At 45.5% G+C, this 24,608-nt stretch overlaps 2 protein-coding genes across 3 annotated transcripts in view; one reads left to right on the top strand and one right to left on the bottom strand.

The window, feature by feature from the left end:
• Positions 1-369: 369 nt before the first annotated feature.
• LOC125311682 (heme-binding protein 1-like) lies at positions 370-2,656 on the bottom strand. Its single transcript, XM_048269955.1, has 5 exons — positions 2,497-2,656; positions 1,599-1,745; positions 1,265-1,391; positions 963-1,128; positions 370-781 (listed from the first exon to the last, which is right to left on the bottom strand). Exons 2-5 carry the CDS (start codon positions 1,719-1,721, stop codon positions 607-609), a joined length of 591 nt encoding a protein of 196 aa, XP_048125912.1. The 5' UTR covers positions 1,722-1,745; positions 2,497-2,656; the 3' UTR covers positions 370-606.
• Positions 2,657-3,541: 885 nt separating this feature from the next.
• The window catches only part of ccdc85a (coiled-coil domain containing 85A), a 37,207-nt gene continuing 16,140 nt past the window's right edge, over positions 3,542-24,608 (top strand). The window contains exons 1-2 of one of the 2 annotated variants that reach the window (XR_007196449.1): positions 3,542-4,164; positions 5,063-6,754. Coding sequence is in view for 1 of the 2 variants with exons in the window: in XM_048268896.1 (XP_048124853.1) it covers positions 3,925-4,164; positions 5,063-6,164 (1,342 nt within the window). In the remaining variant the exon portion in view is untranslated. The remainder of the gene's footprint in view (positions 4,165-5,062; positions 6,755-24,608) is intronic. The other variant, XM_048268896.1, reaches the window with a different exon arrangement.

Below are 24,608 nucleotides of genomic sequence, written 5' to 3'. Positions count from 1 at the left end.
CGTAAGTAAGTACCAGGTAAGTGTATGAATGTAAAATAAAGAACTAAAAACAAAAATAACTAAATACATTCTGTATAACTAAATACAGAATCTCCGTTTAACTGAAAAGGAAAATTGGCCGAAGGTAATTCACAGAAGTGCAAATAGTATCAGTCCCTTATTCAAATAAAGAAAATGCAGAAAATTCAGCAGTGGCTGAAGTAGCCCTATGGCAGCTAACCAGAGCCCACAGGATGGAAGGTCTACACATGGGGTTGTAGACATACAGTATACATATTTTGGATTGACGAAAGGAAACAGATACAGTGTAATTTCAGTTTACAGTAAATACAATTGAACGGATGTTGTAAAAGAACACATGAGACATCATTTCAAGGAGATTCATTTTATTATCCATAATGAACATCATAGTAAGTCAGCATGACTGGCAATGCTGATATAAGGAAACCACAACTACAGTGTTCATTTTAGATAACCTACTATGTTGAATGACAGTGTTTTATTTAGCAGTCACAAACCACAAACAGTTAGATTAAACTTACTTTGAAGTCTTGTTTCTTTACCTTTCCTTGCCTAACATTTTAGGAATTTATAGTGCAGCGTCTCTTAGTCAGCAAAGAGCCAGACCTCATTGTGTCTGTTGAACAGTCGTATGAGGGGGTCATACCCAGCTGCCAAAAACCTATCTGGGTTGAAACTCTTCCCTGCAGCCTCAAGAGAAGCCTTCAGATGATCTACATTATCATAGGCATCAGCTTCAGATGCCACCCCACCAAAGCTCCTAATCAAGAGCAAGACAGAATAGGGGAGAGGAAGGAAAACGTGAGGTGACAGTGTTGATAAGGTCTGCATTAGTGAATGGAAAAACACTCAAACATAGATAGATAGATAGATAGATAGATAGATAGATAGATAGGTAGACAGGTAGATAGACAGACTAGTTCCTGGGTGAAGACTCATACCTGACATAAACTGTGCCAGCGGGTATGTCCGTCTCCTTGATGGTGGCATCATTAGGTTTGGGCAGATGGGTTTCTGGAGGAACTGGCCAGGACACAGACCCATGTTTCTCATCGCCATCCCCCTCCACCAGGATAATCCTAGGCCATGGCAGGTCTACATTGGCCTCTGTTCAAATACAGCAAAGGGACAGTCTCATAACACTCATCTCAGATGTCAGAACATATTGCACACACAAAGACTGAGGAAATTAGTGTGTTCTCTTGTTCAATCATATATATGATTATTAACAGATAACTCTTACTTTCTTCATTTTCTCCTTTGCTGTAATAATAGAGTGTCCAAAGCGCTTTTTTAACTTCCTCTTTGTTAGGGATGGCGACGTCTATGGTGATCCAATGAGAAGCGTTGTAGAAGCGTTCTTCAAAGTCCTTGTTTGAAAATAAAAAATGTATAGGCTACCATCTTTATGCCAATTTCACAGGTCAAGGTGTAAAAACAATGGCCCACATGTTACACATTTTATTATTCCATAAGTGCCTATGAAACACAGCACAGGCATAGTCAAAAGGCCAGTTTGAATGATAAAACCATGCAGATTGTCCTTTACTGGCTATTGTGATTGTGAACAGTTTTACCTCATTGGTATGAATATCTGTGAACTCAGGGCAGTCGTACCCATGACAGAACCATGGAGCATCCCAGCCTCTCACACAAACCAGACAGAGAGTCCACACAGCTAAAAGTCCCTGGAATGTCATCGTCACACAGGTTCCTGGAACTGCCTGAGCATAAAAGAAAGAGATTTGATAATAGATTAAGGGGAAAACTATTTTAAAAGCATCATGTGAAAATATCAGCATACTGTACACTGATGATATGAATAGACAAAATGGATGAATACACAATGTTTTATTTTGATGCCTATGAGACATGCCATAAACCTACAAACAGCCAACAAATCAACTATGCTGACCTATATCTCAATACTCTATCAGAGATCCACTCAAAAAGTCACAACTGAACTTGTCAAGTGGTGCAAAGTGGAGACATGTCTCTGACATTGTTACTGCATGACCAGGCTGCTTCAGAGGCCAATAAAGACTCTATACTATACTATACAATCAGAGGCTACATTTTTGCACTTTGATGATGTCATCACATCACCAAAAGTATTGTTTTTACCTAAAATATTTGGCAGTATTTTTAAACTACAAAAATGCACCTATAAAGTATTTTGCTAGAAAATGCAAGGCCATTTTCTTCAACTCAATAAAATACAAATGACAAAATAGTATTTTGTATTTCAAATACGTATTTCAAATACATGTATCATAAATACTGCCCATCCCTGTTTCTCAGCTATAATTGTTAATATTTCATGAGAATTGGATAAGGAAATATGAGAAACTAAAATAACTTTTCCAAAACTATTATTGCAAATTGTTGGTAGACAAAACTTGTCAGTAAAATCAATCCAAAGTCAAGAGTGCAAACATGTTAGAACATAGACTGCAAACAAATGCATCATTTTACCTGCTTTCTGATGTTGTTGCAGCTGGTCTGGCAGGCTGACTGAAGGTGTCGGGAACAGATCCTTGACTCAGCTTGTCCTTTCAGTAGCCACACATATGCAGACTGGTGGACAAACAAGTTTGGTGACTTTGGTAACTGGTGTGAAATAAGAGTCTCTCTCTCTCTCTCCCTCTCGAAAAGTCACATGTGTGTAAATGTACCAAAAATATTGAAACATTATGGAAAACATGAGCTATAATTCATTTATAGAATTCAGTGAAACTATAGTAAAGTTGATTATGGAGCTGAGATAACTCACAGATAATTTTACATAATCTAGGAAGAATTATCTTTTGTGAAAATTTGTGAAATAACGACTTCGTATTTCACAATTCCTGTTACTTTATGTTCTCAGATAGGGATAAAGGAATGTCTGTGGTCATCATGCCATTTTAAGTGTCTGCCAAATCCCATAAACCATAACTATTGGATGGTGTTTGATAAGAAGCTGGCATTTAATGCGATCTGACATTTGCTTGTGAGCTCCATCCTCTGGTGTAAAGTGGTGGGTCTGTGTTTGGTGTAGTCGACGTCATCCGTGATGTGGGCATACCTGGAATCGTCTTATATTTATAAAACATTCAGTAACATAAAACACCTAATCATTTTAATAAACTGTAGCCTAAATTTAATTGCAACATATCTTCTGAGGGCTTATATGAGGATTTCACATAAGGACTGTCTATTAGCATCCTCTAAAGTAGGCTACACTGTACTCTGTATTAGATAAATGTTATCAGTAAGACAGCATTGATCTACCTACTTAAAATATCTCATAGTCTACAAATGTTTTTTTACATCTCTACAATAATTAACACAAATATGAAACACTTTCTGTACACCCTCCATTTAGTGCTACACACAGCAGGTGTCGCTAGTTTACAAGTATTCATTCCTTAATTCCCAAATCACTCAGTGCGTGTGTGTGAGAAAGAGAGAGAGAGAGAGAGTGTGAGAGAGAGCGTTATACCACGAGTCAGCCACTCTGCCGAATCGCTCCGTTGCACTTTCTGTTAAGAGCAGCGGTGCTTCAGCAGCCAGTCCTCTGCGTCTGTCCATGCATGCACTAAGGGGCCGCGCCACCGTACGGAGTGGACACGGTGTGGGAAGGCATGCTCACTTGCGGTGCTGAAGTCGGCGAGTGGGTCTCCCAGAGACGGGCTGCTAACCCATTTGGAAAAGGTGCTGATTTAGGGCAAGTCTCTCAGCATTTGGCTTTATTTCATTTTTAGGAGGCGGAATGGATAGCGCAAAGAGATTGACCATGTTGTAGCCATTTTCACCGGCCATCGGAAAGAGGGCATTTTGGCTGAGAGCGGGCGAGAGGGTTGGGCAGTTTGCTTCCGTTCTGCCGCTGCACTTTTTCAGGTGTCAAGTAAGTTTGTGCCGATGGAGAAGCCAACGCAGCCTCAGCACCAGGCGGCAATGGCGAAGAACACAGAAAGTCAGTCCGAGGACCTTTCTAAACTGTCAGATGAGGATTTAATGAAGTGGAGTAAAGAGGAATTAGTTCGCCGGTTGAGGAGAGCCGAAGGCGAGAAAATGAGTGCCATCCTGGACCACGGTAACCTCATCCGAGAAGTGAACCGAAGGCTTCAGCAGCATCTGAACGAGATCCGCGGGTTGAAGGTAAGACGCGCCCAGAGCATACGAGGACACCCAACACTCCACGGTAGCCTTAACTCTAATAAATAGAAATAGGTTGAAGAAAGTGCTAAGTCATGCATTGTCAAGATAGTTGTGCATGTGGCAATATTTCTTACCTAGTGATATTCCCATTGCCTCGGCTTTCATATACCGATGGATGATGATTTTTTATAGAACTATTATGCACATGCTAGCCTACAGGTAACGTTGTAAAGACATTGTCACAGATGTTCGTGCCTAAATCACACATTTAAAGCCTTCGTGTGTGTTAAAGGTTCATTTTCTGTTCATGAAAAGGTCTTAATTACCCTCTCCGGTAAAATTATCTAGCTATGCGCAAGGAAAGACACACTTGTTGCTCTTGAGATCAGGACGAAAATAATTTAATCCGTTTACCGTGCAAAAGTTGTACAGTTTACATGCTTTGTAGTAATTTTATGCATAAGTGAACAAGACAGCGACCTCACTCCCCCCAAAAATGTATTTGAATTTTCACTGACTACCCATGGAATATGGATTAGAAGGTAGAGTAACTGTGTAGGTTAGTTAGACAAATGAGTGTAACGCCGTGACAGTGCAGCACTGGTAATTGGTCAGATGGAATCTCCACCAATCGTAAAAGAGCCATGTAGATATGGATAGAAATCTTAAAGCCTTTGCGTAAGTTTGTCCAAAAAATAAATAAAATTAATGGATTTCTCCCAGCACATTATTTAGCATTAGCTATGCAAAGACAGATAGACAGAGCAGGTAATATCAGTAGGTGGGGACTCTTGATGCCCAGTTGCAGACTCACTCAGACTACAACTATATTGCTAAACTAAGGATATATCTGTCTGTTTGACGATGCTTGTCTCATTGGCACTTCCTGCAATTGAAGGATATCAACCAGAAGCTGCAGGAGGACAACCAGGAGCTGCGTGACCTCTGCTGCTTCCTGGACGATGACCGTCAGAAAGGCAAGAAGGTGTCACGCGAGTGGCAGCGCCTGGGCCGTTACAGTGCTGGCATCATGCGCAAGGAGGTGACGCTCTACTTGCAGAAGCTCAAAGAGCTGGAGCAGCGGCAGGAGGAGGTGATCAAGGAGAACCTGGAGCTCAAGGAGCTCTGTCTCATGCTGGACGAGGAGAAAGGAGGAGGTGGAGGTGGTGGTGGTGTCGGGGGAGGCCTGGGGGGACAGCAGGGAAGCTTGCTGGGCGGAGGAGGGCCAGGCGCGGCGGGGTGCCGGAGCTCCATCGACAGCCAGAGCAGCCTGTCGCATGCGACGGCGCCGGGCCTGCTAAGAGACGTGGGCGACGGCAGCAGTACGTCCAGCGCCGGCAGCACCGACAGCCCTGACCACCTGCACCACAAGCAGCAGCTGCTGGCCAGCACGGGTCACACAGGCACCGGCAGCCCCGACCACCACCTGCACAAGCTGCGGCCCGGGCTGGCACCGGGAGGCGGGGAGGACCCAGGCACGGACGGCGGCGGCGGTGACCGGCCAGGCCGGCGGAGGAGCAGCAGCCCGGAGTACGCGGCCCACACCTTGCCCCAGGTGTGCCGGCCCCGCTGTGGCTCCCTCTCGAGCCCTGACCACAAGCTCCTCCGCGGCCTCAGCCCAGAGAAACATCACCACGGTGGCGGCGGCAAGGCGGGCCTGGCCCCCCGCGGCAGCCCCGAGCAGTACTCCAAGCACCCGCACCTGCTGGTGTCCGGCCAGGTGTGTCCCGGCAGCCCCGAGCTCTTCAAGAAGCACCACCGGGGGAGCATGGGCAGCGTCGTCTGCAGCAGCCCCGACGGCAAGCAGGTGGTGACGGGCACGCCCGAGCACCTACAGAAGGGACGCGTGATCTCCGGGAGTCCCGAGTCCATCCGCCACCACTTCGGGGCCAGCCCGGAGCACGGCAAGTTTGGCAGCCCCGGCAGAGAGATGGTCCACAAGAGGCAGGGAGGAGAGGAGATGTCGCCCCATCACCGGGGTCTCTACAACGGCATGAATGGTGGGTCAGACTGGAGCCTGCTGTAGCTCTGTTTTTTATACGTGCTGAAACGCGACCGCGTGTCTGTACAAATATGCAGCCTTTTGGCAAAACATCGGCAATGACTGACCTGGAAAAATTCAAAACAGGGGGCCTTATAGGAGTCTGCAGTCTTGCCATCCAGCCAGGCACTAATCCATTGCATTCAAATCCAATTTTGCTCTTAATTGAACTCATTTTGTTGCTCCTGTATTTCGGAATGGCAACCGAGTCAAATCAGTGAAGCTAAATGTTTTAGTGTCTGGCTCGAGCAAATCCTGAGCTATTGGGTGCAGACCGGTGGTGTCAAGTCTTGGTCCTGGAGGGACACAGTTTTCTGCAGGCGTTCGTTGGTCAACGTTGAACCAGCCTCTCATTCACAAACACCCTGGGATCCATTTTTTCCCGTTGCGCTTTGGGGGAAAAGGCCAGGAGAGGGGAACCACTCATCCGATCCGTGTGGTCAGGGACGGGAGCTAAGCCATTATGAGCAGAGGCACAACTAAGCCCGGGGACACTGCAGCCCTCCAAGACCAGGAATGGACACCACTGTTTTTACCAAAGGCTCCCAGGTGAGTGAAGGACAACAGACGTGGCTGATACATGGGGACTTTTCTCGAATCTCTTTAGTGGTTTGCAGAGAGGGAACCACTGTGCTCTGTCTGTCTGTCTGTCTGTCTGTTTGTCTGTCTGCCTATCTGTCCCTCTACCTGTACCTTTACTTCATCTTCTCTCTCTCTCTCTCTCTCTATTTTTCTCTTTCTCTCCTGCACTCATGCTCTTTCAGGTACAGAACAGTCCCAAGGACTGTTTCTCTCAGGGTGTCTGGTGACAATGTAGGTAACCCATGTGCATATGTATGGGGATGAGTCAGACACATAACACACACACACACACACACACACACACACACACACACACACACAGACAGACAGACAGTCCCTGGAGTACACCACATAGCACAGCTGGATTCTTTCACTCTACTAAATTGTACTAAATCAACACATTATTTCACAAGTTACAGTGAGACATTTGATGTTTAGCAGAACAGATCATAGACAAATATGAAGGAAGGTCTTTTAATAACAGCTGTTTTATAGACATGTTGATAGACATATTCTAATAATTATGAAAGAGATGATATCCACCATTAACTGTGACCTTGATAGCGTACTCCTTTTCTAGTGCTGTTGGCAATCTGAATGTTCTCCCAGGAAATGGCCATTTGTGTGTAATGGAAGTGTCCTCAATACTGCGGTCATGTCTAATGTCTGATGTCTGATACAACTCATGCTAATGAGCTCCATTAGTATACTGATCAGGCTCCGGTGCAAAGCCATAGCCAGTGTCTGCTCAGACCTTGATATTCTTTTCACGCTGTAGATGAGCAGAGATCTGTGTGTGTGTGTGCCTGAGCTGCCTGAGAGAGAGAGAGAGAGAGAGAGAGAGAGAGAGAGAGAGAGAGAGAGAGAGAGAGAGTGCGCAAGAGAGAGACTTTGTGGCCGTGTGTGTGAGAAACAGAGGGAAAGCACTAAAAAGCAAGTGGACAGGGGCAGTGGGCAGTGTACCGTCACCCGGTGTGTGGTTTTCTCTCCAGCAGTAGGCTGCTAATGATTTCTTGGACTAGAGAAGTGCTGAGTCGCTTCACTGGCACCGCGGCCCTGTTTGCCTTACTCTGCGTTTAAAGGTGTTATAATGGTGCCTAATTAACACTTGAATCCTCTAACCCGAGAGAAGATAGAGCAGCTTTTTAGATGATTCTAGAAAAATGCACTTTAGGTTCTTATCTGTAACAAGATAATTTGGGAGTGAATTAAAAGGACAGGCATTCTTACACCATCTGTCTGAGCTCTTCAGAGTACTGGTGATCTTGTGTTCTGGATGCTTCTGGGTAGAACAGAGGTCCCTTTTCAGTGTAAGGCGGGGAGCACAGGCGGTTTGCTGTGAGATGGATACTCCTGTCTGGTGTCCGTTGACCTCTGTGACACCGCCTAGCTAACGAGGACGGAGACTGCAGGAGAGGCCAGTGCTTGGCACCGTACTGTCTCCTCTGTCCTTCTCTTCTTTTATTCTCACACATGCAGTTCACACACACACACACACACACACACACACACACACACACACACACACACACACACACACACACACACACACACACATTTCATACATTTGTCTCTTCACCACAGACACACAGATACATTCCGGCTTCTTGTTCCTAACACATCTCATCATCTCTCTTCGACTCTTCATCTCAAGCTATCTTATAGTCTCACTTTTAAAGAAAATGTATGATATAACCCGTTCCCCCATTTGTGTTGGTAGAACTCCATTTTGTAGAGATTTCGCTGCCTTTCTGTGCCTGGATGCCGTTAGCAAAAGCACTGATGCTAGCAGTGCTAGCAAGCAGTGCTAGCCTGTGCTTGCCAGGGTCACAGACGCACCTGTCTCGCCCGAAGACAGTCACGGCTTCCTCGTCGTGACTAGCTGCCCTTTGCCTCAAAGCCCCCGAGCCCGAGCTTGCATGACAGGTGTGGGCAGCGTGGCATGTTGAGGACTGGAACTCGGTTCCGGAGCCCAGACAAGGACAAGCAGGGCAACACATTCTCACTTTGTGTGTTTTAGAACAGCTCACACACACACACACACACACACACACACACACCCGCAGACTTCTGCCTCAGGGTATTCCCCCCATGACATCCCCTCTACCAAACTGCAAATGAAATCAGTTCTGTCAGTGAGACCAGTCCAATCCTGAGCGCACTGGTGGTTTTGGTGAATTAGGCTTTGTTATGTCATAGTTTGCACACAGACGAGAGCAGGCAAACGGAACAGTGTAGAATTGTGTGTGGTACATTAGAGATGGAATGTTACATCACTGTCACATGATGAGTTTACCTTTTCTTTTTTATCCTCCTTTCTACCTAAATACTCTGAAATATCCTTTGTCTTAATCTAGCCATCCATTTATCTATCTATCCATCCATTTATCTATCTATCCATCCATCTATCTATCTATCTATGTCTATCTATCTATGCAGTGTTCTGTTATGTGACCCTCTCCCCTGACCTCTGCCAAAATCAGAACAGCACTGAAGAGGGAATTACAGTATGTCCATGCTGCCCATGACCAGTCGGGTAGGATTATCTCTTAAGAGGGCTTTGACAGACAGATTTCTCCCCCACCACACACACACATCCCCTTCTCCACATCATTTCTCATTGGAGGGGTCCATTTTCCAAAAGGCCGGCTGTTTATACTGCTGGAGCTGCGATTGTCGTTAGCCTAAATGAGCTATCCTGTGTGGTGAAATGAAACATGTAATAATGCTAGCTCGCAAAAAGCACATCCAAACAAAGCAATTTGGAATTGATGTTAATCTGCATTACACCCCCACCCACCCACCACCACCACCCCACCTCCCTCCACCACCACATCACTTCCAGAAGCCAGAGTCAGCAATGCCAACTAGCACATATTTCCAGTACAAACTCAGCTATAAAACCATACCACACAAAGCGTCCCTCTCCAACGGCTAATGTTTACAGCCCATTTAAAGTGAAGCTTGCCGACACACGGTCCCAATGCCACCTTTCCCATGGAATCATGCCTGCAAGCCCCTGGCACCTTAACAAATGGCCTTAATTAACTTATATGGGTCTGGAAGTTTCCCACGCCCAGTTTGCTAAATTATGCAAGACGGGCCGTGTGAAGAAGACGAGGAAGAAGAAGGCGCAGGGCCAGTAGGTGCAGCAGGTCAGACATTAGTCACGGAGACGGCACATTAAGCGTTTTCTGATTGCATTAGACCTAATGAAGGTGCAATAGATGTGGAGATGCATCTGCTGTAGCTTGCTCTATGGTGGCTTCAGTGGAACTCGCTCAGAGACTGAGGGCTTTGATGCTGAACCAGAGGTGGAATCAGGATTGGGTCATGCAAACTCTCTACACTGGATTAGTCTGTTATGACAGGCTCAGCTATGGTGGTGTACACTGGTTACAGGTTTCCTCAGTCGCTTTTTCTGGTGCTTTACTCACATCACTACTCACATTTGCACAGCAGTTAGTGCATTTCTCAAAACAATTAGTGCAAACTGCAAAACCTAGTGAATAACCTGCAAAAGCACGTCACTTGCTCAAAATGGATTATCCATTCCTCAAAAGCACATATTCATGTCAATGAAACTGCCAGTGTCATCAAAACGAGAAGTCTTGACATCATCGTTTATGAACAAGATAGTCAAATGGCTTTGTCATGTTTTCATTATGACAGTTTATGCTTTCAGTGTTTTCCCATGCAAAAAAAGGTCAGAACTCTGTGACACCTGAAAATGCTCAAGACAGCACTATACAGTACTTGTACAGCCATTTATAAACTACAGTAAAGTTACAAATTGCTGTAGTTAGGGGAGTAAGTGAGTACAAGACACTGAAAATGTACGTTTCACAGTTTTACTGTATATGGTCTTTGCAATTCTACAGCATTTGTGACATAATTTGATAACTAGTTCACCAATTTTGTATGTAATGACTCGAAGACTGAAATGAAATGAAGACTATTAGTTTTATTAGGAACGACTATTCAGCATCCATAAGTATAGTTCATTTTGACTGACATGACAAAGCAAATGATACATGTTCAAAAGCATTTGCAATTTGTTCAAAGGAAGGAGAAATTGCTACTATGATGTGCACAAATGACTAAATGTTGTGGAGGTTGAACTAATAGTTATGAGAATTTTCATTCTGATCTGAGAAAAGCACCAAAGCGACTGAGAAAAACTGTAATCTAAAATGTGTGTGTGTGTGTGTGTGTGTGTGTGTGTGTGTGTGTGTGTGTGTGTTTTACCATATCACAGTGTCTGATAGATGTCAGGGGTGGAATTTGGGTCAAGATTAATCAGCTAACTGAGTACCAACTGATGTCCTTTCCCAGATAAAAACAGAACACCCAATACAGCCACACCAGGCTCAAATGAACATACAAGCACATACACACACACGCACACACACACACAGAGAGAGAGAGACACACTGCACCAGAGGACTCTCTCTTTCTCTCTCTCTCTTAGGGCCAGGCAAAGGGCTCTCGACCCATATCACAGTCCCTCTGGACACCAGCTTCCCTATTCCTCCACACAGCACACAACCCCCAACCCACTTCCCCCCACTGTCTTCACCCCAGGGAGGGCCATTCACGGTCAGATCAGATATTTCACAGTGGAAAGGACGCTGGCCATGACCTTGAAAGCACTTCGCTGCCCGTCCTACATCTTCGACACTAAGTGGACTTGTGTAACCCTAGGGGCAGGCCCAGAGGCCAGTCTTCGGGAACAGCTCTCCGTCCGTCTGTCCTCCGCAGAAGTCGGATGTTGTTGTTGTTGTTGTGGAGAAGCTTGAAAACGTCTATCAGCTCTGGCCTCTGTCAGTGATGCTGCCGTGAATAATGAATAATGCCAAAGCGGTGAGATATTTGCATTGGTAATGTGACACAGAACAAACCCCACTAGCTGTTCATGCTTCATGGTTCGTGCGCTTCCGTCACAATTCAGGGCCGATGTGACGCTACACTGTTTTGGCTATTTGCAGTAATTTAATTTGGAGGCTGAGCCATTCTCGGTTGTTATTCTGAGCTGTTGTTTTGATGTTTAGCTGTGACTTGATTTTTCCTCCCTCTATCGCCTCCCTTACCAAATATCTATTTATCTCTTTGGTCTTGCTCTTTAGATGGGATCTGTGAGAAAATTACAAGGAACAGAAACGATTTTTGTTTGCTGCGGCTTTTTGTTTTCTTATGGAAATTGGTTCTCTCATAAAGGAACAATGCTGTGCTTTGCTGGATCTTTGCTGGAGCTGTTCTTAAATATTATCCATCTCACCATAAATGCAGTGGAGCAAAGGTGCAATAATATGAACTGTTGCTGGTAAACTACCCATATATTTAGACAGAAATGGTACAATTCTGCAGAGTGTAGATCGACCTTGAAATAAAACGATGCATTCAAAAGAAATCCATGGAGCCAAAGATGACTTGCTATGTCCGTGCTGAAATGTGAATCATAAGGTGAATCATAAGATTACAGAACCTGCAGAAGCAATTGTAAATGTATTTCATAGGTCCCTGGTCTTATGTGAAGAATAAAGGAAGCCTACTGTATGTAGCATTTGTCTCAATATTGGCAGAAACCCCAACAAAGAGTATACATCGCACACTGGAGGATATCTTTTTGCTGATTTTATTTGCGTGACAGAAACAGATTTGCATTGACAGAAACCCCTTCAAAACATATTCCTATTGTGTTGTGTCGATGTGAATGTCTCAAAAAGATAAGAACTGAAATACTGTCGTATGGAAATTACTGGTGCAGTCAGAAGCCCCTTGTAGAGTATGCATAACATGGCCCTTGACTTGTAACTCTGCTGGGATAATTGCTTGTGTTCATGAGCTGAATTTGTTTGGAATGATGTCATTTAGTCTGTAGTCTGTGCAGACCAACCATACACAAAAACCCTGCGGCTCCTGTGCAAACCTCGCCCACTGCCGGCTTTCAAAGCAGGTAAAATGTCATCTAAGATGGGTTATATTTTTTATTCAATATTTTCCAGCGTGATTGAACGACCAGCATTCCCTTACATAAGTTGTTAATAAATATCCCTTGTTGTTTCGAGCTTAAGTGCAGTAGAGCAGCCTGGGAGGGGAGAATGTGATTGCTGAATGGTTGGTATAGTTTGTAAGCTCTGTTTGAGAAGGATGATGACAAATCAGGCTAATGAATGTGGAGAGAGGTTATGCATTGGCCTTGGTGCTTAGAGCAGGGGCATTTCTGCCCACCACTTTTCCATGGGAGAGAATCTGACCATAAGAAGGAGAAGGAGGTAGAAAGATCCAGAAGAAGGGAAGTGCATGGTAAATGCATGTTAGCTGTATTGGGTTGTTAGATGTGTTAGGAGAGGAGATACTCTCAGAGGGGTCTTCAAGAGCTTGGTAGTTCGTTCCACCATTGGGGAAATACACATGCAAAAAGTATGGATTGCTGTGTGTGTGGGGAGGAAAGCAAGTGGTTGAGGGGTAACATTAGCCTTTATGAGAGCATTCAAGCAAGTGGGAGCAAACCCAGCAATCACTTTGCAGGCAAGCATTACTGACTTGAATCAGCTGTTAAGGTTAGCCAGTGGAGCTCAATGAACAGCAGGGTAACATGTGGAAACGCCTAGGTTACCAGGTAACCATGATTCCCCGAATGAGGGAACGAGACGCTGCGTCGAAGACACTATGGTAAGTTGTCCTAAAGGGACTACTTCAGTGCGTCTTAGCAACGTGTCTGTCTGTTGTCATCTCCAGTCATGTTGAATATCTTTTCTCAAACATCCTGGTTTTGGTGTTGATATCTCACGGTGTGAGGAACAGGAGAGGTCCAGGCTGCAGTCACTTTTCCCCAACAAGACAACCAGCCAGTCTGACCATTCCTTTAGATATGCTGAACCCCTGATTGCTTACAGTCTCTAGTGCCAGTTACAGCCATATAACAGTGGTATCACAGCATGAAAAGGTTGATATTACAGTTGAGTTTGGGAGAGTGCTTTTCAATTTGTAGGTGTTTTACTGTAACTTTGCTCTCAACTAGAAAAGAAATAAAAGGGTTGGTCCTCAACTGACTTTTTTACATGCTGTCATCAGACAATGGTGTCTTTTGGCATTTCCAATCTCATGGGACAAGATTACTTGTGGTTAACAATAAAAAGTTGGTGACATCATGCCAAGCATAAAATAATATTGTGTCAAATATAGAGTAAGGCAAAGTTAAAAACAAACAAAGGCTTATCATATTTATGTGTTCTGCAGAGATAAAGAGAGGGTTTAGACCTGACTGCACTTAAAGATATGCATATGCACAAGGATTTCTCTAAAAAATACTTGGATTTGATGTGCACTCTCATAATGAAACAAAGTGTGTGTGTGTGTGTGTGCGTGTTGTGTGTGTGTGTGTGTGTGTGTGTGTGTGTGTGTGTGTGTGTGTGTGTGTGTGTGTGTGTGTGTGCGTGCGTGTTTGTGCGTGTGTGTGTGTGTGTATGTGTGTGTTTGTGTGTGAGCTGTACTCACACAAATCCACAATCACTACAATCACACAAACAATGACTTCCAATTGGTGTTCTTGTAAAACAGTAGAGGCAAGTCACGTGATATGCACTGTCATTTGACTTCTGAGAGATCATTTCATCTTCCAAGCCATTGACACCACAGTGACTCAGGAAAACTGTTTCAGATTACTCATCATTTTATGTAACAGCACAGTGTTTCTTGGACTGTGCAACTGATTCATGCCACATTGGAAGTCTCTCCTGACATCAGCATGACAGCATCAGCATGACTTACAGTTCTGCTGTAACACCAACAACAAAGCAATTTGCAGAAACACAGTGGATGTTCCTTTACAGATAACGCATTTTCCTTCACACTCCTTTTCATCAGTATGTGCAATGATGTGAGCACTGAGCATGGCTCCCTTCTCTGGTCCTCCTTGAACAGTTGAAAGAGAGTTGGATTAAAGTGAGTAGGGAAATTATTGGCATCATCAGTCGATTAGTCACAGAATGTAGGATATATCTATCTACTACCCGGACCCCCTCCCTCTCCCACTCTCACACACACACAGACACACACACAGACACACACACACACACACACGCACATACACACACACACACACAGAGTCGTCCAACCCACTTTGGCATGAGACTGTATTTGTGCGTCCCTGGTGAAATCTGATATGCGTCTGGAGATGGAGGCGCGTCGGAGCTCAGTGGCGTTTTTAGATGGGAGATGGAGAACTCAGGCAGGAGGTGAGTGGCGGAAGGCTCTGGAAAGAGCCGACCCGCTTGGCTCTTTACCCATAACCCCCCCTGGCCTTCCTCGCTGGCTGAGAGGTGGAAAGGGGGGCAGTTATCGATCAGCCCCCAGGAGAGGGGCAGAGAGAGGGCGGATGGCGGCGGGTGGACAGGCAGGCGGGCGGGCAGCGGGGCTTTTACCTAATCTGCTGGAACATTCCGCCATTTCACATGAGCACGGAGCCCAGAGGAATGAGATTAACCCTCTCTTTATCACCCCAGAAGCTGTGGGAAAATTGAGATCATGAGCATGACGTGTGTGTGTGTGTGTGTGTGTGTGTGTGTGTGTGTGTGTGTGTGTGTGTGTGTGTGTGTGACAGACAGACAGATAGATAGACAGATACACACCAACAGTGAAGGTAAGATAAACAATGGCAAAGGAGAGAGCAGAGGGGTCAAAAGTAATTATGCTTTAAATAGAGAAGCATCTGTGTTTTTGCCCCCTGGCTGCATTCTCTTACACAGACACCTGAGCTTCAGCATCATTCACTCATGAAGGATACCCACAAATACATGAACAATTTCCCCTTATAGTCACAGTCTATACCAGTATACATATCATATATTTCATCCATCATTTGATTAACTCTTCAGCATTTGGGCGTGATATCCTTTCTATACTACAGCTGTTTATTTGTTACAAGGGCATCGCATGAACCATGTCATCTTTTTGAAAACAGCTGTGTGTCTACCTGGCACAAATGCCTATATTCAATAAATATAACTTTGTATTGTGGTATTGTTAGAGAACGGATTGTGTGTGAAAGTCCACCACATTCACCAGTATCGGCTGTGTGTTTAGCTGTGTGGATATGTGTGTATGTTGTTCTGTGTGTTTGTCAAGGTTACGGTGGCAAAGGAAGGGAGTGTGTGGACATCTGCTCTATCTATAGACCCTTTCAACAAGAAAAACAAAAACAATGCTTGAACGTTCTACTTGGTTCCCAATCTACTTACTCTGCATTAAGATAACATATGGAATGTTAAAACGGAAGCCTTGTGGGGCCAACTATGATGCTGATAATGGAATTCTCTTGAAATGGAATTCTCTATATGTGGGAACATACAGTGTGTATGTGTGTGCATTCAGGTGTTGCTCATGCGGTTTGTCTATGTCTGAGTGTATGGGCTCAATGTTTGCATGTGTGAGTGATCTCCATCCTCAAGGATGAGAGGCACGCCATGAGCAGTGCTGAGCCCGCTGTCCCCTCCCCTCTCCAGGGAGACTGTAAGCTGCCCTGGGCCTCTCGGAGCTCCAGATCAGCTGGCTGAATACCCAGCACTCGTTGACCTCAGATCCCAGCGACGGCACACAGAACACGGCAAGAAACAGAGCCAGAGCGGCGCTACTCCAGGGCCCCAGACTATATAGCAGTCAGTGTGTATGGAGTTTCAGCACACAGACTAGGGGCTGGAGCCGGATGGTTGCAGAGCTTGAGGAGTTTCTGAGGTACATTCCGATTCCTTGAACGGAGGAGAACATTCAAGGCAAACATGTTTCCTTATGAACAGATCAATTTGAACTATTTTGTGTACACATTCCATGTCAATTGTTAACCCTCCGTTCAGCTCCCCGCATGTTCACAGAGAGCTACCTCCTTAAACTGTTTGTGAGCCTTCGCATCTCAATGCAACAGAAAGCTGTTTGCAAACGTTCATGAACGTTCGGCTATCTTTACTAATTTGAACGCACCTTCGGACATCCTAGGAATCCTGAACTGCTGCTGGTTCCAGTCAGGCTCTGAGTCGGCTGATCCGCTTCAGGTCTGGACCCGATGTGGTCCTGATGCAGCATCTCTCTGGTGTTGATGTGGAGACAGACACAAGAAGGGAGGAAGGAATGAATGAGAGGCTGACTCATTGACCTTGACCTGGCTGTCATCAAATAATCACAGGGGGAACTGTTTGATAGATAAATAGTGAAAAAGGCATTGATGGATGGATGGACAGATGGGTGGATGCATAGATAGATAGGTAGTCTAATGCAAAAGTACAGTTTAAAAAGCCTGCTTGAACAAGACCTCAAAGAATTGAGGCCTTGGAAATGAAGTGCTAAAATGTGAGGAGTAGACAGAATGTTAGGACTACAGAGATAAAGAACAAGTGTGTGTGTGTGTGTGTGTGTGTGTGTGTGTGTGTGTGTGTGTGTGTGTGTGAGAGAGAGAGAGAGCGAGAGAGTTGGGGAAATAAGAGGGCGTGGCGAGGGCAGAAGTGCTGATCCGTCGGACAGCAGGAGCCCCACCGTACGGAACGGAACAGAGCAGAGCAGAGCGAGGTGACTTAGAGGAGGAACATGCCAGCAGGTATAAAATAAACATCAGCAGCGTGCCAAGGGACGCCCTTCACCCACCCTGCGCCCTGGCACAGGTGTACGCTGGGTAATCACACAGGGAGTCATGCTAACTGCTGTCCTTGTCATTTCCAGCCTTTACATTATATATGATGAGCCGCAGACAGATGAGGAGCTACAGTAACTCTCTACCCCTCCCCCCCCCTCTCTCCATCATGACTGCATCTTTCAGGGCTATGACATCCTACCGTATGTCTGCCAGAGTTGAACAAGAACAGCCTGCTCCACCATGTTCTTTAACATTTCACTTACAGCGTGCGCACACACACACACACACACACACACTTCATAATTTCTCTCTCTCTCTCTCTTACTCTCTCTCTCTCACATACACACACACATACACAAGCTACAACATGCTGTTGTAGTCTGCAAGGTGGGTTTTACTTACATGAGTCTGACAGCTTCCATTCCCTCTGTGATAAAGGTGTGGCGTGGGTTGTTAATGTGAACACGCACTTACAGACAGACACTCACACACACACACACACACACACACACACACACACACACACACACACACACATACACAAACATGGATGCACGTGTACACACACACACACACACACACACACAGCTTAGTGCAGCTGTGCCTTGCCTCAATGGATCTCTCGTGGCTATTAGACATGGACACCTCTGTTTTGTTTATTGTTTTCTTGACTTTATTTCCACTGACACATACAATGTGCATCGTATCCAGTGTTAGGGCATTGACATGATTAGTAATGATAGAAGAGCTAGGCTGTAATGCATGTTTGATGTGCTTGCATTAAATATTTTTATCATTGAGCCATCTCAGTAATGCTCTCTCTCGCTCTCTTGCTCTCTCTCTCTCTCTCTCTCTCTCTCTCCCTCTGCATGTGTGTGTTTGTTCCTTAGGTGATTGCTTTTGGTTGGACTAAGCAGTTTGTGTTTTGCATATTTGGAGCAGTTGCTTTGGGGTCAGCTCTGGCAACAGATGGCTAGATGGCTAAACCGGACCATGGGAAGAAAAGGAGTAAGAGAAGAGAGAGAGAGAGAGAGAGAGAGAGAGAGAGAGAGAGAGAGAGAGATGATGCTGCTTGTGCAGCCGGTAAGAGAGGGCATTTTTCACAGTGAAAGCTCTGCTCTTTTGGGCTTGGCCGTGACTGTCAGTCTCACATTACCAGGCATAGGCAGAAACACTGCCCAAATGCTCCTGTATCAGCTTCTCCTCCCGGCCTCCTGCAGCACAGTTCTCCTACAGCGGTGCAGCGCCTCTACAGGGGCGAGAGGACTCCGTGCTACACTATGCACAGTGCATTCAATGGACTACTTGCACTCGGCTTTGTTACGCATTTTGAAATAGTGCTGCTTGAACACTTCCGGTACATTTTTTTTACATAGTTACAGTCACAGCGGTAGTCGGAGTTCCCATCCCATTCATTCATTCATTTATTGAAACATTTTTAACAGTAATACTGTTACAGGTGATAACATAATCATTTACTAACATATTACAGAAAAGTCATTTTTTTTTTTTCATGACATTTTATGGTGGACATTTACATTTTCCTGGACCTGCCAGACTTGCTGCATTTTGATGCTAGTGGGGAAAGGAGAGACAGACGATCTGACCAGTCGGGTGTGTTAACTGACACCGTGACAAGACTCTCGGGTCATTAGGGTAGTGCCTGAGGCCTTAAATTTCGCATGTCGCAGAGGGTCTTGAGGAGAGCAACTCTGACATTGAACATACACAGAGATTCATGTTGTGCAATTGTTATAACACGAGTTAATTGGGCTCCAGGACCTCATCACTGAGTCTGACAAGTATCACGTTGCAGCTAAATGTGGCTCAGAGTCTTCAACGGGCCGTGGTAATCGAGGACAAAGACGTCAGTGGCGCAAGGCACTTTGTGATGCACTCACTGCTGGCTAAAGTGAAGTGGAGGGGAGGTGATTTACAGCAGTCTTGTCTGCCTAATGTAGTCAGAGAACTGGACTAGCATGGGCCAAATATAGTTGTTTTTTCATATGAGAGGTCCGGATTGAATTGCAAGAGAGACGAGAACACCTGAAATAGTGCTGGGTGAAATATGCTGCCTCGGGCATTATTTTGTGTGTGTGAATGTGTGTGTGTGTGTGTGTGTGTGTGTGTGTGTGTGTGTGATGGGTGGGTGCAGGGGGAAGGTGGGCAGTGGAGGAGTGCGTCCCTGAGGTGTGACTGACGCAGGTGGATCATGACTTTTGTGACAGAACTGAACGAGAAGAGAAGAGAGTGAGCAGGAGCCATTCACATGCTGACGCACGCCTCACAAGCTGTCTCAATGGGGAGGCTGAGTGACTCATACTTTTGGGCTCATACAACTTTAAATCTTTCTCTCTCTCTCTCTCTCTCTCTGTGTGTGTGTGTGTGTGTGTGTGTGTGCGTGTGCGTGTGTTTGTGTGTGTGTGTGTGACAAATGTGTGTGTTTAGTGTGTACACACTAACAAGCACCATTTCTATTTGATCTATTCCACCGTTTCTAGGTTTAGAGAAGGTCACACTGAAGGACCAGGCCCAAACTTGTAGTAGAATTAGAATAAAAGAATAAAAAAGACAAGAACACTTCTACTTCTTTGCTTTTGCCCTCCCTCCTCCCTCTTTCTGTTTCACATGGACACACACACACACACACACACACACACACACACACACACACACACACACACACACACACACTGTCTAAGTGCCACACTAGTCTCCCCAGAAAGGTTCAGATCTGCTGCAGACCTGCTGCAGACAAGCTTCTCCTCTCCTCTCTCCTCTCCTTTCCTCTCATCCTCTTCTCTCCTCTCTCCTACTCTCCTATCCTCTCCTTCTTTCCTCTCCTCTCATTTCCTCTCCTCTCCTCTCATCCTCTCCTCTTCTCATCTCCTCTCCTTTCCTCTCCTCTATTTTTTTCTCATCTCCACCCTCCTCTTTCTTCCTCTCTTCTCCCCTTCCTTGTTCTCCTCTCCTCTTGCCCACCACCCTCCTCTTCTCATACCCTCCTCTTCTCATACCCTCTCCTCACCTTTCCCGTGCTCTCCTCTCCTCCTCTCATCCTCTCCTCCTCTCCTCTCCTCATGGTTCCCCAAACAGGAATAAAGGATGAGCCAGGAGGCTGCGAGAAATTGAGGAAACTGGAGCAGGTAATTGGCAGGGCCATTAGAAATAATGAAATTTGTATGGAGATGAGAGTGACAATAAATTGAGATAGCATTGTGTGTGTGTGTGTGTGTGTGTGTGTGTGTGAGTGTGTCTTGTGTGTGTGTTTCTGTGTGTGTGTGTGTCAGACAGAAAAAGATAGAGGGAGAATCCATGAGAGAGACAGAAAATACTAGAGGCAGAGAAAGAGATTTTGCAGCAATAGCAATGTGAAAGCTGATTTCTATTATGCAAAATGTTCAGTACATTTGCCTCTGGCACTAATAGATCCAGGTCCTGGTACATAGTAACAACATAGCAGTGCATTGAATGCAATGGATTCTCTATCATTCCATGTACTAAAGCTGTTTGCTCTCATATTTAACTTTATTATATTAGTGTCTGTTTAATGAACTCATTTCCAGCTATGTCAGACAACTGACACTGTACTGGCAAAGTCTTTACACACACTACTGCTTGTGGCATTGTTTAAACTAAATGTATATCTTACCCAATTGTGGATAGTGTTAACAGTGGGTGGTAAAGTGGGTGAATACAACCATCTGGAGCATATATGTTTTCGCCAGGTAGAGTACCATTCACCATTCAGGTGATGCAAGATTATCATCTAGACTGTTATACACAATGACAGGCTGAAGGGTATGATCGTGATTTCTCTCTATACATCCAGAGATTTGTAGTTAATGGGGGTAAATGATAGGCCCCATGCACGGTATGTGCTATAGGATGCCTGTAGATGATTTATTTTTAGCCACAGGAGCACTGTGCATTTTCTAACCATGATGGCTGCTGTGTTTTGACAAGTGCCAGTGATTTCCACATTTCCCCAAGCAGGTCTTTCTGATTGCGTTTGACACTGCACAGTTTGTCGTCTGTCTGTTCTGTACAGTGGACTCAGGCTTAGACATGAAAGGCATTCCCTCCGCCCTGTGTGTGACGACGAATGGTGCATGTTCATCAGTAGTGGCTCCACCCATGCTGGGTGTCGGTGTGGTGAGGAGGCAGCGAGGGGTTAACATCACCTGCCCACGCTGCCTGCGCTAACAAGCATGCGCCTGCCGACGAGAGAGGAGAGGAGGGGAGGAGGGGAGAGGAGGAGAGGGAGGCAGGAGCTGCTGTTTATTCTCTAGGGCTCCTGGGCAGGCAGGCAGGCAGGCAGGCAATGCTGCAGTGTGTGTGCGTGTGTGTGTGAGAGAGAGAGAGAGAGAGAGAGAGAGAAAGAGAGATAGAGTGTGTGTGTGTGTGATTCTTGCTGGCTATTTTCAGTACTGGAGATGAGATTTCAGACCCCCTTGTTTGATTGGTGAAGAGCAACTCTTTTGGGATCAGGTGTGTGTGTGTGTGTAAACTAAATGTATATCTTACCCAATTGTGGATAGTGTTAACAGTGGGTGGTAAAGTGGTGAATACAACCATCTGGAGCATATATGTTTTCGCTAGGTAGAGTACCATTCACCATTCAGGTGATGCAAGATTATCATCTAGACTGTTATACACAATGACAGGCTGAAGGGTATGATCTGATTTCTCTCTATACATCCAGAGATTTGTAGTTAATGGGGGTAAATGATAGGCCCCATGCACGGTATGTGCTATAGGATGCCTGTAGATGATTTATTTTTAGCCACAGGAGCACTGTGCATTTTCTAACCATGATGGCTGCTGTGTTTTGACAAGTGCCAGTGATTTACATTTCCCCCAAGCAGGTCTTTTCTGATTATGCTTGACACTGCACAGTTTGTCGCCTGTCTGTTCTGTACAGTGGACTCAGGCTTAGACATGAAAGGCATTCCCTCCGCCCTGTGTGTGACGACGAATGGTGCATGTTCATCAGTAGTGGCTCCACCCATGCTGGGTGTCGGTGTGGTGAGGAGGCAGCGAGGGGTTAACATCACCTGCCCACGCTGCCTGCGCTAACAAGCATGCGCCTGCCGACGAGAGAGGAGAGGAGGGGAGGAGGGGAGAGGAGGAGAGGGAGGCAGGAGCTGCTGTTTATTCTCTAGGGCTCCTGGGCAGGCAGGCAGGCAGGCAGGCAATGCTGCAGTGTGTGTGCGTGTGTGTGAGAGAGAGAGAGAGAGAGAGAGAAAGAGAGATAGAGTGTGTGTGTGTGTGATTCTTGCTGGCTATTTTCAGTACTGGAGATGAGTACTGGAGATGAGATGAGACCCCCTTGTTTGATTGGTGAAGAGCAACTCTTTTGGGATCAGGTGTGTGTGTGTGTGTGTGTGTGTCTGTGTGTGTGTGTGTGTGTGTGTGTGGTGCTTTGGAACAGTTTCGCACACAGCCTCCTCCCAACCCCCTCCTCCTCCACCACCTCCATGCCACTCACACGTCCCACAGCTTATCACAGACCTCATCACCTGTAGCCAACATAACACAACGGCAGACTGACTTGCTCACTCTCTCTTGCACATCCCCCCCCCCACACACACACACACACACACACATACATACATACACACAAGTCAATCAGGACTGCAGAAACCCACCAGCTGCCTGTCTTGTAACCAGCTTGGTCGTCACCACTTCATCAGCAGCGAGCACACAGGGTCATCATCGGGGCGACCCTCAGGCAAGACCTCACTCATCCCAGCCAGTCATCTTAAACCAGTCATCACAGGAAGTAACAGCCTCTCACTAACCTTCTGCCATTCACTGAACAACTTCCAGAGCTCACTGTGGCCATCCGCACAAGCAGGAACAGAATAGATATCCACAAACTGGGGTCAATACATAGCAATGAAGTAGGAGTGCATGGATCACAATGGATTTTCTGTCATTCCATGCACTAAAACCGTTACAAGCTTTTGCTCTCTGAGCAATTGCATCAAATAGTAGTCATTGCAATGCTGTATGCTAATGCTATAGAGCTAATATGAAGTCAGGTCAAAGGTTAGGTCAGGGGTTAGGCCTAAAGTGGGGTCATGCTTGTCAACCGAGTATAGAAGTAAATAGACTATTCTATGAGCACGTTCCATCCCGCCTGAGGGATTTGTGCGCTATGGGTGGAATCCTCTATGAGATCTGGAATGTGACGGTGCCTGCGGGTTTGTTGTCCAAGAGATTCCTTAGCACAGCCTGAACACACCATTTTGTGTTGCTGCTATCACACACTGGAGCGAAAGCCTTTGATGTATCTACAGCTCTCCTCTGCTTTATAGTCACATATACACATAACACACACACACACACACACACACACACACACACACTTGTTTTGTTGTGGGGAAGTCTCAAGATAATTGTTAGTGAAATACGTCCACAGTAATGTGGGTTTTTGTGTGTGTTGTGACTGTCTGAGCTGCTGGTAGAGACGGAGGAGGAGTTTTTGACAATCTGTTGCTTCATTAGCAACAAGGAGGGGCAAAACAGTGCCCAAAAGATAGGTCAGTAGGACAACAAATCTTACCCCTCTCTTTTTCGGAGGTGTCTGTGTGTGTCTGGAGGTGTGTGTGTGTGGGGGGTGTGTGTGTGCATGTGCGTGTGTGTGTGTGTGTTTGTGTGTGTGTGTGTGTGTGTTTATGTGTGTGTGTGTGTGTGTGTGTGTGAGTGTGTGTGTGTTTGTGTGTGCGTGCGTGTGTGCGTTTACATGATGGTGAATGTGGGCTGCTGTTTTTAGTCTCAACAGGACCCATTATGCACCAAACCAAGTTTCAATCTCTCCTTCCTCTCTCTGTCTCCCTTGCCCTCCCTTTCCATACCTTTCTCTCCTTCTGTCTCTCTTCAAATTCAAAGGTGTTTTATTAGCATGTCTATTTGGTACAGTGTTGCCATAGTATCACAAAAGAAAGAAAATAGAGATATAGCATACAATGTGGGTATAAACATGTGCAAAACACAGAATAAACAGTAATAAACAGAATAAACAGAATAAACAAAACACAGAATAAACAGTAGTAGAAATAATACTAGGATGATAGGTAGGGGTGAGTGTATGTGTGTGTATGTCTGAGTGTGTGTGTGTGTGTGTGTGTGTGTGTGTGTGTGTGTGTGTGTGTGTGTGTGTGTGTGCGTGTGTGTATGTGTCTCTCTTTC

This window comes from Alosa alosa, chromosome 18 (genome assembly GCF_017589495.1).
Source record: "Alosa alosa isolate M-15738 ecotype Scorff River chromosome 18, AALO_Geno_1.1, whole genome shotgun sequence".
Lineage (NCBI taxonomy): Eukaryota > Metazoa > Chordata > Actinopteri > Clupeiformes > Clupeidae > Alosa > Alosa alosa.
Note: the sequence above shows the minus strand (reverse complement) of the source record. Positions and strands in the feature narration are given on the sequence as shown.